Source organism: Brienomyrus brachyistius, chromosome 6 (genome assembly GCF_023856365.1).
Source record: "Brienomyrus brachyistius isolate T26 chromosome 6, BBRACH_0.4, whole genome shotgun sequence".
NCBI lineage: Eukaryota > Metazoa > Chordata > Actinopteri > Osteoglossiformes > Mormyridae > Brienomyrus > Brienomyrus brachyistius.
The window spans coordinates 28,575,258-28,590,947 of NC_064538.1; the positions used below are offsets into that span (position 1 = coordinate 28,575,258).

A 15,690-nucleotide genomic window follows, 5' to 3' on the forward strand; every position below is an offset into this window, starting at 1 on the left:
GTCAGTGCTGATTAAGAGAAAGGACCCTGTCTATTTCCTGTCTCAAATGCGACAATATGGGTTACATGGTTTCGTCTGGAGACCAAGGTGGAAACTACCAGAGAGTTTTTTATCTGAGCTAGGAGCTGAGTTTCTCGTCCTGGTGGATAACCAGCATTGGGCTGTAATGACAGAGTGATCGCGGCTCACTTATTTGTATCTTGTGTGCAATGGCCACGGAGGAGTCCCAAACCTTCTCCTGACTGACTCCCCGCCCTTTGATGGCATACTCACCCATAACTTAACCAACCCAGCCCAGTCCACCCCTCCCCCAAAAATCTGTTTACTAGGGTTAATAATACGCGATCACATGCACTAGGAACTACAGAAGTGGAGCCAATAAGCCTTTAAAGATGGTTCTAGTTATTGACCCACTGCAGAGGCATGGTGTGCAAAGGAAATGCAAAATGAATCATTCAGCAAGGATTGAAGTTCGGGGTGGGTGGGTTAGGTAGATCCACAAAGCCATCTGTAATTACTATCATTACAGAGTTTGTACAAAGAGAAATCAATACATTGTTCTTCATGCAGGCCACACAAAATTTAAGGCACAGACTGCATATACCCTGTTCTTGAGTGTGATCTGAACTTGAGTATTTGATGTAAACTCTTGCTGTGGATAACTCAGACACTACAAAGTTAATAAAATATGACTGACATCTATTATCACCATTCCTTTACCTCCAAACCATAAATTTTTCTTGTCATATTGTGTTCCCTGGCATTGAAATTCCCACATTTCCATTTTTGAGTGTCTACTATTAATTTGACCATCTTCATCATGATCATCACCCTGTCTTTCTACAGTATAAGAGATTTTTTTTCTGTTTTATGGAAACTTGGTTTCGCATTCATTAAGTTTTTATGGGAGATCCTAATCTTTGTGAATTTTATTTACTAACATGCAGTAAATATTTCTTCCAAGGTCCTTTAAGCCCGATTTTGTCCTGATCCGGCAACATGCTTTCAGCATGGCAGAGAATGAGGACTTCCGCAATGTGATAATTGGCCTCCAGTACGCTGGAATTCCAAGCATCAACTCCCTGGAATCTGTCTACAACCTCTGCGATAAACCCTGGGCGGTAGGGCTCCGTTGGAAAATCCCAATACAGCATTTAAGCCTGACAAAATGCTTCAATTCAGGCCCCAAATCTATGTTTATCATGACTACAGTCATTACAACTGACGTCTCTGGCTGTAACAACGGTGTCTGCTCCCAGCTTTGGCTATCGTACCCTTGGTTATGGGCCCAAATTCTCAACTAGACATCATATCGATACATAATTAAAAGGTGTTTCTGTTTTCTGGATTTTAACATGCATGTATTTTCTTGATCACTGGTGACTCACTCTGTTGTGCTTCCAGTTTGCTCAGCTAATAAGCGCCTACAAAAGCCTTGGGCCTGAGAAATTCCCCCTGATTGAACAGACCTTCTATCCAAACTATAAAGACATGGTAAGAACTCAACATCCGCTGTTCCCATCCTTATATAATACCGTCTGTTCCACTACCTATAATTTTTCACTCAAAAGAGAATGCCACGATTATGTCTGTCTTCACTGCTAAGGTCTGCAATTCAAACATTACCATCAGTGTCATTTTACATACTTCACGTCAAGAATAAATGGTTACGTTCAGCTTGTGGACTGATCTTGGAGCTCAATTATACTTAAAACAGCTGTTCCCTCTCTCACGAACTGTTTCTCATAGTAGTCTCCATGCCTTAATATGGAAGTTAATGCCACACCCCAATGATTTTCCTATGCAAATAGTGCTGAACGCTCTGTATTGGAAATTCAAATGTACTGATAAGTTAAGAAGATGTACATAGACAAACCTATTACATCATACTTAGAGTTATTTGGTAGCATCATAGAGTTTCAATGACAATCAACATGCTGTCAAGAATCCTGGTGTTTTTATACAACTGAAATCAATATTTGTTTTGGAACAACAAAACAGAAAATGTAATTGAATACGCTTTTTACTGTTTTATATTTATACATGAGTGTGTATCAACATACATGCTGTGTGATAACATATAAAAATATACAAAAATCAAATAAACACTTAATATTAAGTGTTAAATGAACATGGTTAGTACTGCAGATTTTGGTGTGCAGAAAAGAAACATACAGAAATCATTCAAAGCTGGAATAGTATATATTATACTGGTATATTATAAAGAATAGCATATGTTTTTCAAAATGGTGACAACCAGTCTAAGATGAAAAAGTCATTTAGACTTAAACTTTGCCCACCAGTCTAATATTCTAAATTTAACAGCAGCAATTTATTGCAATTTTCTAATCTTAAAATTGTAGATTTCGTTTTGTGGCATATACTTTCCAGGCAAGAGATGGAACCACCTTTTGGTGTAAGAGCCTTTATTTGGTAATTGTTCATGTGTAGTTTCTTTGGAATTGGCAGTTTGTACTTTGGCCTAACAGGACTTCTGAATGTGGTGAAAGTTACTTTGGTGGCAACCTTTTCTTATATTTTCCTAGTTTGAAATTATGCTATATATGCATATTCCACTTCTACAATAATTCAATAGGTATACTGTGCCAAGGTAAAAAAAGAGAATACAAACAAAAAGATAATAAAAAAGAAAAAATATTGCTGCCCAACTGTATACTGGGCATTTTGATTTGATACAAAATAGATATGATGTAAAATCTCCCTTACACATACTGCTGTCAAATCAGACATACAGTAATGTGAAAAAGTAAGTACACTCAAAAAATTTGTAATTTTGAACATATTTGGACAAATATTTAATAATTATTTCAAGAGTATTGGCAGACAGATGTGATTTGACTTAAAAACAAATTTTGATTGTGAAATTATTTATTCAACAAAAATCAACAAATTAAGCACATCCTTACATTTAGAACCTGATGTTTCCTTTGGCAGATTGAATCTCAGTTTCTTATAACTGTCAATTGGGTTTTTCACATTGACCAGAAGAAATTGTTGCCCATTCCTCCATGCAGAATTCCTTTACTTGTTTAATGTCGGAGAGGGTTCTTGTACAGCCCTCTTCCAGTCCAGCCACTATTTCAGTTTGACTTGGCTATTCCGTAACTCTCTATGTTTGAGCCTCTCCCTTGTAGATTTGCTTGTAGTTTTGGGGGTAATTATGTTAAAGCCACATCTGAGATTCACCTTCAACATTTTAATGGATAACCTCACATGCTCCTCAAGCACTTTTTCGCATAGGGCTCTATTTTCCATCTGCGCAAAGTGCAACGCAAAGTGGCTTAGCTAGCTTCGTAGCAGCGCATACAGTAACTAATTTTCAGGCCATGCATGCAAAATTGTAATAGATTTTGCGTTAGCCGCTTTCCGTGAGTGATGTTCTTTAGGCATAGCCGGGACATTGTCGGTGCCTTGCTATTTTAAAGCAATGAAACCACCAACAAAACTGGTTTCGTTTAACCAACGAAAACCACGTTGAAAGTCAGTGGCGCATTGTTAAATGGTATTTAACAAATGTTAAATGCTGTTTAAGCGGCGAGGTTCACGATGCTATCTATTGACACAGATATGTGCTCGAAGTGCACTAATGGTTTTTCGCTGTTTCATTTCAAACATATATATATATATATATATATATATATATATATATATATATATACACACGTTTTTTTACAGAGTACATCTGATTCCTTTCTCATAATCATATTGTTTATTGAAACACCACAAAAGAGAAACACTATATATTAAGTAAAGAAAAAAACATATAATAAAAAAAACCTTTTGAGTTGTGTAGAATTAAGCATGTACTGTAATTGAAAGGACATTTGGATCACGGAAAATGCGTTCCAAGTCAGGCGGAACACTACAATGCAGCCTCAGAAGGTTGCGACATTCTTTATAGCATGTTGTACTGTATGCTACATAATATTGCCATGCATGATGGATGTCTGCTGGTCATAAATGAGAACACACCAGTCGACTTAGAAGGCGTGTTGCTGAACTGCATACGACGATGCCAACAACGGGGTGTATGCTAACAGCAGCGCGGTCAAGGAGGGATCGGCTGGTAGAATAGCGTCTGTAGCCTGGTAAGGCATCTAAATTGTGAATTATAGAAAAATAAAAGCCCTATTGCCTTTTATTTGAATGGGTTAAAACACATTAAAGCTGTAGGTTGACATTTGTTTTAACAAAGATCGCATTTTTGATTTATATTTTGCGAACTGCAGACCCAAAATGAAAATAAAACACAAAAGCATAATTAAGTCCCCGTTTCTAGCCGAATTGTACCCAAACAACTCCACCATTGACTCATCTATCCAGAGCATAGCCGTCGCCACCATTAAATCTGAGGTGGACGTGTCCCCCTCACATTTCATAATTATTCCTTTAGACCCTCCACGTTTAACATAAAATATTAGTTTTATGCCAGTGTGTCCCCCCCCCCCACACACATTCGAAAAGCTTCTGACGCCTCTGATCCAGAGCATACTGTTCAAGAGGTTTGGCATTGATATTCTTTTTTTTGAGAGCAGAGTCTTCTTCTTTGCTGACGTCCCATGCAGGCCAAATTTGTGCAGTGACTTTCTTATGCTTGACTTTCACATAAACTGTGGCAAAAGCTGCCAGTAAATCGCTTGCTGACACCCTGGGTTTCTTTGAGACCCTCTGGTTTTCTTTTGCATCCTGTGCTCTGCTCTCTGGCTGAATTTGTTGGAGTGGCCTGTCCTAGGCAGATTGCCAATGGTCTGTAACCTGTATTACTTTAAGTATAGCAGAGTGTATGTTTTCAAGTAGCTTGGAAATGTAAATTTGAAGTGCAACTTTTTCTGTTTTATTATATTTCTGTATATGTATTGTTGAAATGAAGATATTATTATTATTATTATTATTATTATTATTATTATTATTAATGGCGCATAATATTTGTCTGTCCAAATATGTTGAAAGAAATTTTTTCATGTGGCGTACTTACTTTTAACATGACCGTATCTGAAGTCCAGCCTTTAGCTGATGTCCACAGTCACAGAAAAAGAGAATCATAAGAGTCCAACAGGGACAGAAGGTGAGACTGTTCCCCTTACTGCTGAACGGTACATTTGCCACAATCCTCCATCCACCTACTTCCCTCTTAAGGGTCATTCATGTCCAGGAAATTCTTCTCCAGGGCCGGGGCTCCCCTGTACCAGCTACAGGAGCCATCGCTGCGCCTGATGCAGGCCGAGTGGCGAGCCTGCTCCCCGGCCAGCTTGTCCTCCAGCAGCCAATCCGTCCACAGGCATTCTTTCTCCACGTTTGCAGTGCATGGGAGGGTTTGGCAGGTGGAAATCTGTGCGGAAAGGGAGCATGTGTCACAATGTGTTATGGGGACACCTGCAGAACCTGGACCTGACTAGATGGTCAACGTTTTCCAAAACCATTCTGCTCTGAGGCTACCCCCAAAAAATCCATCCATGGCTTATTATTCAAAGCTTTTATCTCAGCAGAACAGTTAACCAGTAAGAATTGCAACTCACTTTGCAGGTGCAGCCCATGTGGTATCGGTAATTGAGGTTTTTCTTCTGGGTCATGGTGAGCTGCTTCCATGGCTCCACGAAATCACAGAGCTCAACCATGACCTTCCCATCACTCATGACATTGGCTGAATGATAAAACATTCAAAGGGGGGGGGCTATGTCACTGAATGCTCTATTATTTGTGATGGGATTAGGTCCATGAAAGGTATCATGTGTGGGAATATTACGCATGTTAGAACACTACAGTGTTTCCCAACCCAGTCCTTGGGGAACCCTGAACAGTCCACGTTTTCGCTTCCTCTCAGATCCTAGCACCTGTACCAGGTATTCGGTGTTCCTGATTGGCTGGGAGCTGGGAGGGAGCAAAAACATGGACTGTCCAGGGTTCCCCGAGGACTGGGTTGGGAAACACTGGAAAACTAAATGAAAAGGAGCAGACTCACAAATTTTGAATGTACATTTAGATATGGGGAGATAAACAGAAGAGCGTTCTTTTTATGTGAGGTCATTGAAAAGGGGAATTTATGTGTTTCAAAGAGAGGCTGCTGTCTCACCAAAGATCAGGTACTGAACCTTGCTGCTGGAGTCCAGCTTGATCCCACATAGTGAGGAGAAGAATGGTGTGTAAAGGTAGTGGATGTCTTGCACTTTTTCGAAGCCTTTGAACATCTGCAGACGTTATTACAAACAAACTTATACAGTAATTCAGCTGGTAAAAATGTAAAGTTTTATTGCTATGGATGATAAAAGTAACTCGGCAGTTATGTATTATATATAAATATATGATATATATAATACATTATATATATATATATACATTATATATATATATATATATATATATATATACATTATACATTATATATATATATATATATATATATATATATATATAAACCTTAGATAATCAAATAATGTAAAACAGACAATCCTACATATCAGAGTGGGACTGGTTTTCACAGAAAATCATATTCAAATGTATGCATATCTTCAAAGTATAAAATAAATTCACCGTATTCCTCAGCTGACCTACGAAGTTATTTTAGAAATCAGAACTTAATTTCCATGGTACCATGAAGTGGATATAAAAAGATATTTCTTTCCTCTTGTTCTGCAAAATGATAAATGCATTTCTCTATGGTGAACGCGTCACTGAAGCCGACCACACCACTGGATGACTGTAATTTTCACAATGCCATTGTAATCATCCTGGAGCCTTGACCATTGTGGTCAGCCATGAGGTCATCTTGCCCTCATACCATCAATCAGACGGTTGATTGATATAAGCCATAATAGAGAAAGGGGGAATTTATAGACTCACCAAGATGATCCTTAACAGTTCAAGTGGATGCTTGTGAACTGAATGATTTTTCACTTCATTTTGGGCTTCTAAGAGTATTTTAAAATACTTGACATTCGTTTCTCACCTTCATCAGCTTGATTTCATACTGGATCATTTTCAGGTGGGGTGATGAGCTGTTGCTAGGGGATATGACCTTCTCCCGGATGATTTTTGCACGAATAACTGTAAAAACAAAAGGCCTGCATGATTTATAACTGGGCAAATCTTTAAGAAAATCAGTGTATGACTCGCCTTGGGTTTGAATTAAATAGATGAACAAAACTTAAAATAAAATAAATAAATAAAAGCTATAAATCACAGAAAGGGCTTAGGCTTTGCTAAGGAGGGGCTTGTGTTTTCCTCCTGAAATAATAATCTCTCCCTTGCTGCATCAACAGCAGTGTTCATCCAAGGGGAATATGGCTTAAGTCGGTGTACATCGTAGTGCACAGCTAGCTAGTAGAAGTGAGGTACTGATAGGGTGACACACCTGCTATGATCTACTGGGACCCATCTACAGCCAGACTCCTAACAGACCTAAACAGACCTGTTGGGGGTGCAGCTATCCACTCGTCATCTCTAAAGCAGCAATTTCTCAACCTCTGACACAGTCATTTCATGCTTCAACAAGAGGTGATGGGCCACCAAAGGGGGCAGCTATACTCCAATATGCATTTGTCCCGATTATGTTAGCAGTCCTCAAATGCTTTTAAAACCACCACAATAAATTTTCCAAATCCCCACAGACTAATGCTCATATTATATGCGCCCAGCTCAGTGCATCTCATAGTGACACTGACGTTAACAGATGGGGAACACACATTTATTTTACAGATACTGCCAATCACCACAATGATATTTTGTCTAGGTTGATTCATTAATATGTATTATACTACGGGACCGTTGAATGCTTGAATCTGATTGGCTGACGAACGTTCTGAGGTGTGCAATTATTTTCAGATAAACATTATTTTCTAATAATTCAATGGCCCGTCGTCAATTATTCCTTACATAGAGTTCCTCATTATTTGGAAATGCTTTGAAAACACCATAGCTGAATTTGACTCTGCAGTTCTGTATTCCTCAAAAGGTAGTCATAGAAATTAGATGCACTGGATAGCTACGGCCTCTTGCTATGACTCATCCATGCATTATTAATTTAATCCTTACAGCCTGGCAGGGTTGAGGCCATTCCTGAATGAATTCAATTCTAATCCAAATCAGGAAATGGAACTGGGGTTGGAATTTAAATCTCCCTGAAATTCGAATTCAGTTCCAATTCTGTTCCTCATAGTTCCTTTTCCAATCCCAGCTCCAGATCCGTTTCCTGATTTGCATTGGAATTGATGAATGCATTCCGGAATGGCCCCAACTTTCCAAACAAGACAACAAAATAGTCAGCAGGGTTTTTGCTTTAAAATACATAAAAATGGAAAGAATTAAAGTGGTGAGTTTCACTACATTTTTGTGTATATTTGTGCGCTTACTGGACAGCCAAGGTAGCTGTGCAGCCAGCACATTTCAAAATATTTTCACACCATTCAATTTTAGATGGATGTGAACAACAGCAGCGTTTGAGTTTCCCAAGCAGCCCGACTCAGCAGTGCATTGCTCTAAAAATGAAGTTGTTCAAACTGATAGACTAAGATAAAAATATAAAGCTAATCATCATACTGAACATTTTATGGCAGACTTTTAAACACAATAGTCAGTGTAGTTTATGTTGCGGCATCAAACTTTTGTCAACAATGCCACCTACCTAACTCAGCATCACAGAACTGCTGTTGTGGGTGGGTGGGGTTACAGGTGCAGCCCCTCACCGGTGCCACCCGAACCAAAGCCAGCAGCAGGAACAGCAGCACTGTGCATCCATGCGGGTGGGCTGCCATGTTGTCTACCCTCATCCTCAGCACACACAGCCTCCTGCTCAGGGATGGATTCCCAGGAAGATGGTGCCTGTTGCTCTCAGGAACTCAAAAAAGAAAATCCCAAAACTTATCCCCTACTCCTGCTCTGGGCCGTTCTCTCTGTTCTCGTTTCTAAGAGGCACAGGCACTGGGAATCTCTCATGTAGAGCCTTTTTTGTTCGAAAAGACCACCCCTTTTCCTGAAAAGGAACCACCCATTTCAGAAAAGACACCACTTCCCACATCCTCCTATACATCCCGCTTTCACATAGCTGGTATGTAATTAAACCATTCAGCACGCGGTCGGCACACTTTAACTCCAAAAGTTGAATGAGAACTTACACAAAGATATTTTAGTTATTCCTAATGTGTGAATTTGGTTGCAGTACTGAATTCCTGCACTTTTCACTTTGCTGGTTATGGTTAATGGCGTAAACGTAAATGGCTGTGCGTCAGCTGCCTAATGCACTTGGGTCACACCTAGCGACTGGGCCCTGTAGTCAGGGAATCAATCCTTTACCAAAGGCAGTATTGACCAGGATATGGACGTGCTACTCTTGGAGCCATTTGTAAACATACGATTGATACACTGTTTCTCTTTCAGGTCACTATGCCTACTTTTCCTGCTGTTGTAAAAATTGGACATGCTCACTGTGGCATGGGAAAGGTGAGTTACCAGATCGTGGCTTATCTCTTATGTAGAGTAACTAATGATGCATAGAAGCCCATGTATTATCACGCTTCTATGTGATTATATATTTATTTTATATGTTTTTACAGACTGCCCACTGTTTGTTTTCATTACTGGCAGTCGCTGGTACTTGCTTCCCTCTTCTCTCTGTCCATTGTTGTTCTCCTTTTGCACTTTCTCTCATTCTCTTGTTCTTCATCCTTCCACTCTACTTTTTCTTCCTGCCTCTTTGGTGCAGGTGAAGGTGGACAACAACAGTGGCTTTCAGGACATTACCAGCGTCGTAGCCCTGACACAGGCCTACACCACCACCGAGCCCTACATCGACTCCAAGTATGACATCAGGATCCAGAAGATCGGCAGCGATTACAAAGCCTACATGTGCGTGGTCATTTATTCAGTCTCTTCTTAGTCGGGACCCTCTTCAGAGTACTTGTACTTTATAGCGAATTACAATCAGGAACATCGGGAGGGGGGTGGGGGGGGAGGTGCTGCACAAAGCAGGATTTGTTGCTTATCCAGAGAACATTTTCAGATCCAGTGTAGTCTGGGCTAAACGTATATGACTGAACATTAAGTTAATTTAGCCCAGACTACCTTAAATCCAGCAAGTTATCCAGCCAAGCAAGAGATCCTGCTTCATGGAATACCCCCATCCAACCCCCCCCCACCCCACCCCACCCCCCAGGTGAGTTAAGGCAGAAAACAAACTAGAACTGACTGAATTTAGGGGGCTGGCTGTGAAAGAATCCTGTCATTTAATTACACTTTGAGTGATTTAGTAGCATTACATGTGTGATATAGGTCATATAACTACACACTGTATCAGTAACTGGCAATGGGGTTAGTTTATTTATGATTTTATTTATTATGGTTCTAAACAACTTCAGGACCGAAAGATAATAACAAGAAGTTAAAGACAGAGAAGTATTTGTGTTCTGCTAAAACGTTCCTGCAAGGACATGTTAAACTGGAATCCTGTTCTTAACCCTTAAATAACAAGATTACCGCTAAGTGTCTGGCTGTGAAAGATTTTCATTATGGAAAAAAGTTCAAGAGTATAGCTCTGTTTTAACTGGGTTCTGGAAAACGTCACATAAATGTGTTTTCAGTTACCAGTCCCTGTGTGTATGTGGGGTTGTGTGGGTAGTGAGACACAGTGTCCTTGGTGACCAGGATGTTGACATTTTCAGTGGTTTTGCCACATTGACGACAAAGCAAACATCAGTCAGGGCATCAGTCATCTTCCGGTGTTATTTTCACAGAGAATGCGAAGAGATTGAGCCTTGCCGAGATTTATTGTTGTCTAACTACAAGTCTAGATTCTAAATAAATGTATAAGATTATTTTAATTGCTTTGTTTGTGTGCCAAATCTGCCGTCTGCCTCCATCTGGAAATGGCAGGGCTTACCACTGGTCCACTACTCGCCCACAGGAGGACCTCGATCTCTGGCAGCTGGAAAGCAAATGCCAGCTCAAGCATGGTCCAACAAGTAGCCATGACTGATAGGTGAGGCACAACCGATGGGTATGAGAGACACGGAATTTATTAAAAACCCACCTTTACATATAATAGCAGCAGGCCACTGTTATATTCCCTGCTCAACTCTTTCAAAGGATTTTATATCCTGGGTTGGTATTTCCTTACAGTGGCAGGAAGCCTTGTTACTATATCTCACCTTGTTACAGTATGTACAGATAAGCCGAGGTAATGTAAGGATTGCTCATCTCTGTCAATCTGTATGACTCTAATTCCTAAATTATGCAATTTGTAAGATAATCCATTCATCCATCCTCCATCCACTTATCCTGATTGGGGGCAGCTGGAATCTATTCCCTACAAATAATGAAAATCTAAGCAAGTATAGTTTTATTAATATTGCATTTAGGCATATGGTTACAACTGCACCTTACCAAGAACAATTTTCTTACTGCACTGGCAGATAACTTACAGTTTATCTTAAATTTGCAAGGCCATTTTTTTCAGTGTTCTAGGCAGCACAGGGGTACAAGGCTGGGGCTTTTGTAACGAAACGGACCTAATTGTTATATGAAACTGACAGGAGATGCCTTTTAGGGTGGACCTCCAGGTGCTGTTTGATTATTGCCCTCAGCTCCATGTGTTAAAGATGATACATGTTCTCCCTGTCTTGGCTCTCTGCCCTTGAATGACAGGCAGTTAGGAAAATCGGTGTCTCTAAATTTGTCACAGATTGTGATTTTGGGGGTGCGTCCCGTGATGCTCTGTGCTTCCTTCAATAGGCTCCAGACCCCCTTTACCTCATAGGGCAGCATGTGGCTCAGTGGGCTAAGCCTGTGTGCCTGTATGCACAGAGCAAACCCAGCATCAGCATGTCTGCAGGTGCTTGAGCAAGGCCCTTAACCCTCAGCTCCCTAGGCACCCCAACAGGTGGCTGCCCTTTGCGGACAGCTCGCTCTATAAAGAGCAAGTTGTGGGAGGTGTAAAGAGAATTTTCCCATAGGGACAATAAAGGATTGCTTATTATTATTATAAGCACTTATGTAAATGGGTGGATGAAATGTAATCTTTCAAAATCCCGAATCGATATCGTACCCTGCTTTATACCCTGTGCTTCTTAGGATCAAGGAGAATCTTAACCAGACAAGCTCATAAAAATTAGTAGATGAATGAAGGTATAAATGAAAGTCTCACTATGAGATTGGGCTAAACAGTCATTAGAAATAATGTAACTAACACGCATTCATTTTTAAAACTTCAATTATATTGTTCAATTGATATCACACTAGAATTACTATAATATCAAATGTTTTTATATTTCATTTCATTATATAAATAAAGTACTACGGTCTGATAACATGTGTAAACGGTTTCTCCTGCTTTCCATTGCGGAGTTCCAATATCAGTCCCTCATCCCCTGACAGGTATAAGCTGTGGGTGAATACTTGCTCTGAGATTTTTGGGGGACTGGACATCTGTGCAGTCAAAGCCATCCATGGCAAAGATGGGAAGGGTTACATCAGTGAGGTAAGCACAGCCCTGTGTGTTCAGTTAAATGCCTTCATTGCAAGCAAAGAGACTTTAAAAGTGTTTTGAACACTTTTGTCCATATAACCGCATATTGCTATGCATTTACTATCTTTCTTCTCTAGTGTTATGATAAGGAAAAATGTCCACATAATATCTTGCATGATTAGTGACTTGGGTTTTCTAAATCAGGTTTTCTACTTAGGTAGGCCTGGATAATCAATTGTTTGCATACAAATGTATAATTCAACTAAGGATTTTAAGATTAAGAAAAAAGAATAGAAAACTTATTAATAACCCACTAAAGATGATGCAAAAAATTATGGTACTTAATCATCACTCTTGATGGTATGGGAATAATTTATCATTCAGAACACCTGAGGTTTACGTGACTCTAACTTTCCCCGGTTATATATTTTGCCAGGGTGTAACATTTTTCCAGGTTTCAGCTTCACAAGGTTGAGAGAAGTGTCACTTGTAGTACTCCTTTGGTCTGTCACCCATCAGCTGAAATAACTTGATAAAACAATAAAATCTCAGGCACCAGTATTAATATGCTGAGAAAAGTTCCACCACTGACTTCCACAAGTCTTTTACTAAAGTTATCATTATATCTTTTAACCACTTACTTATACTGTATGCTCAATTTAGACATGCAAGTTAGCCTAACAACATATCTTTGGACTAGCAGAGGAAAGGTGTTTTAAATGGGGAGAATTCCATTCACACAAATTTTAGACGAAATTCAACCCACTGCAAATTCACTACAATGCACGGAGCTACCAAGCAACCCTCATTAAAGGTTTTACAAAAAAGATGATGCTCCTACATTTATGCTTTATCAAACGTCTTTAGTTGAACATATATACACTGTAAAACCTTCACAGGGTGGCATGACAGTTATGTTTATTGGTAAAATATCTAGAAATGTGCATATAAAGTGTTCTTGGGGGGGAGCAAGGTGCTTGTCAGGTGGATGTAAAGCCCCGTCCTTCCAAAAGAGTCTGGCATAAAATATCTTCTCCAGCTCCTCTGACAGGACTGATGACTCTTGGCAGACTTAGGTGAAAAGGCTGATAAGTGGGCTGAGATGCATCACAGTGCGGTTCCAAACCAACATTGCACAAACTGCCAGTTCAGTGGGGCTATTCTACTGCAACAAAAGACTCTGACCCTAAAAAGACGCTTGTGAAATCCATGAATGGTTTGGATTATAAATAGAATAGACAGTAACATTTTATTTGACACGGCACAAGTGCCTTAATATCTCAGCTACTATACTCAAGTATAAAACATGAAAAAATACAGGCAGCTCCCAGGTTTCGAACAAGATCCATGATAACTTTTGTAAAGTTTTAAATACAATGAATTAGTTATTTGGGGAGATAATTACTAGTTTCTAATGGGGAATGGGGTTGAATTCTAGGTTGTTGGTTCATCCATGCATCTGATTGGAGAGCACCAAGCTGAGGACGAGCAGCTCATCTGTGACTTAGTTGTGGCAAAAATGAATGAGACAATGACACGGTCTTCTCAGAGGCCAACTACAGTCCAGCCATCGCAGGTACGACAGGACCCTTCTCAACTCAATATTTTAAATGTGACAAACTCACAATCACATCTTCTGTGAGTTTCACACCAACACACAGATTCATAACAGTTACACTGTCTGCGAGGATTTCATAGGCTGTACCTAGACTCATATTTGTGCTCATTCTGATGTTAACCGCTAAGTAAAGCAAGAATTCAATCCATCAGTGCCGTCTTTTGTGAACGGATGGGTTTGGTCATAGAACTATTATGTATCTCACACATTTGCATTGTCTGTTGTTTCCATATGAGCCCTTGAGAGGTAAAGTGGGCTATCCCACAAAAACAAAGTTTTGAGAAAATGAGCTCCATAAATTAGTGTGCCTATACCTTACAATTGATATATATCATAGGCAGCACAGATCTCGGTATATTTAAAAGATAGATAGACCCTCAATAATTAATATTGGACACTAATCTCATTTTTGACTGACATGTGATAGCCCACTTTACCTCTCAAGGGCACATACCATGGGCCTTATTTAGTAGATCCAGAGGTAGATAGTTAAGGTACAGAAAGTAAAAATCCAGACTTTGTTCCAAGCAACCAGTTGAATGCTCTATGACTGTGACTCTTTATACTCAATTGGTTAGATGAAACAAAATATTGGTCTTAATTTCTGGCCCTGAACTATCCACCTCTCAGTAGATCCACCTGGGTTGTGACTGCTGGTGTGTCTCTGTCTTTGTGTCTTTTAGAGAACAGCCCCAGATGAGGTTTTGGCAAACCCCAATAAGATGGCAGCCCAGCGACCATCACCACAAGGTTGTTTACAGTACATTCTGGACTGTAATGGTGTTTCTGCTGGATCAAAACCAGTCATGGCGCAGTGAAAGACGTATGGCGTTCCATGACCTATGAGCTCAGTACCCAGGTAGAGAGACAGAGTGGTGATGAAGGCAGAGGGGAAGACGAACTTGCCTGTGTTGTGTTTCAGTGGTTTAAGTGCTGGCCTGGACTGTGCCTGTCTTATGCAAGTCCAGCTGTGCTTCTGTGTACCTTAAACAAGCTGATCTGTGTTCCTGCAATGGCTGCTTTGGTTTCAGTGCAGATCATGTGAAATTCCTAAATTTCCCTCTTATGTTTAAAAAAATGCTATGCTTCTAGTAATCCCATGCAAATTTCACCAGCAAGGCAAATATGTAATATTTACTTGTTCATTGCGATCACCAAGTAGGAATTACTTTACTCATAGTGATTGCATATGTGCACCTTTGAATATTTCGATATTTGTTTGAACCTGTTTTTAAGTAGAAATTAATCTCAAACGATAATCACACAAAAGTCAGATAATATTTGCTTTGTTTGTGTGCCTATGTTCTCCAAAATGCTTGTTGCCTAACAAGCATTTCAGACATCGATGCCTCATACATTTAAGTTGCTTGCTCATTTCTTTGATTTAAAAAACTTGCATTGTGCATTTAATGCTGTTAATGCAGAATCTTCATAATCTAAGTACATGTACAGTAGGATTCCTCAGAAGCCTCTGTATTGATCTCATCACAAATTTTCTCATAAAATATTTGAATTTTTCTCAGGAAATTCCATACCTGTATGCAATTCAGAAAGTCTCAGCGAACAGTCAGGAACAGCCCATGCTTGGCTGAGTTAACTA

The 15,690-nt window shown here is 39.7% G+C and overlaps 2 protein-coding genes across 2 annotated transcripts in view; one reads left to right on the top strand and one right to left on the bottom strand.

Annotated features, from left to right (window-relative positions):
- syn2a (synapsin IIa) overlaps positions 1–15,690 on the top strand; it is a 34,906-nt gene that overhangs the window by 16,670 nt on the left and 2,546 nt on the right. The window contains exons 4-11 of the mRNA XM_049016124.1: positions 965–1,121; positions 1,405–1,494; positions 9,391–9,453; positions 9,716–9,858; positions 10,913–10,987; positions 12,382–12,484; positions 13,911–14,048; positions 14,774–14,840. Coding sequence (XP_048872081.1) covers positions 965–1,121; positions 1,405–1,494; positions 9,391–9,453; positions 9,716–9,858; positions 10,913–10,987; positions 12,382–12,484; positions 13,911–14,048; positions 14,774–14,840 — 836 coding nt within the window. The remainder of the gene's footprint in view (positions 1–964; positions 1,122–1,404; positions 1,495–9,390; positions 9,454–9,715; positions 9,859–10,912; positions 10,988–12,381; positions 12,485–13,910; positions 14,049–14,773; positions 14,841–15,690) is intronic.
- On the bottom strand, positions 2,008–8,922 carry LOC125744393 (metalloproteinase inhibitor 4-like). Its single transcript, XM_049016150.1, has 5 exons — positions 8,639–8,922; positions 6,965–7,062; positions 6,092–6,206; positions 5,538–5,662; positions 2,008–5,350 (listed from the first exon to the last, which is right to left on the bottom strand). Exons 1-5 carry the CDS (start codon positions 8,781–8,783, stop codon positions 5,153–5,155), a joined length of 681 nt encoding a protein of 226 aa, XP_048872107.1. The 5' UTR covers positions 8,784–8,922; the 3' UTR covers positions 2,008–5,152.

Bases quoted from the DNA above. Each gene is read 5' to 3' on its own strand.
- LOC125744393 (XM_049016150.1), bottom strand. From the start codon at position 8,783: ATGAGGGTAGACAACATGGCAGCCCACCCGCATGGATGCACAGTGCTG. The intron at 7,063-8,638 runs GTAGGTGGCATT...TTGTTTTTACAG, and splicing joins GTTCTGTGATGCTGAGTTAG to TTATTCGTGCAAAAATCATC. The intron at 5,663-6,091 runs GTGAGACAGCAG...TTTATCATTCAG, and splicing joins GGTTCAGTACCTGATCTTTG to CCAATGTCATGAGTGATGGG.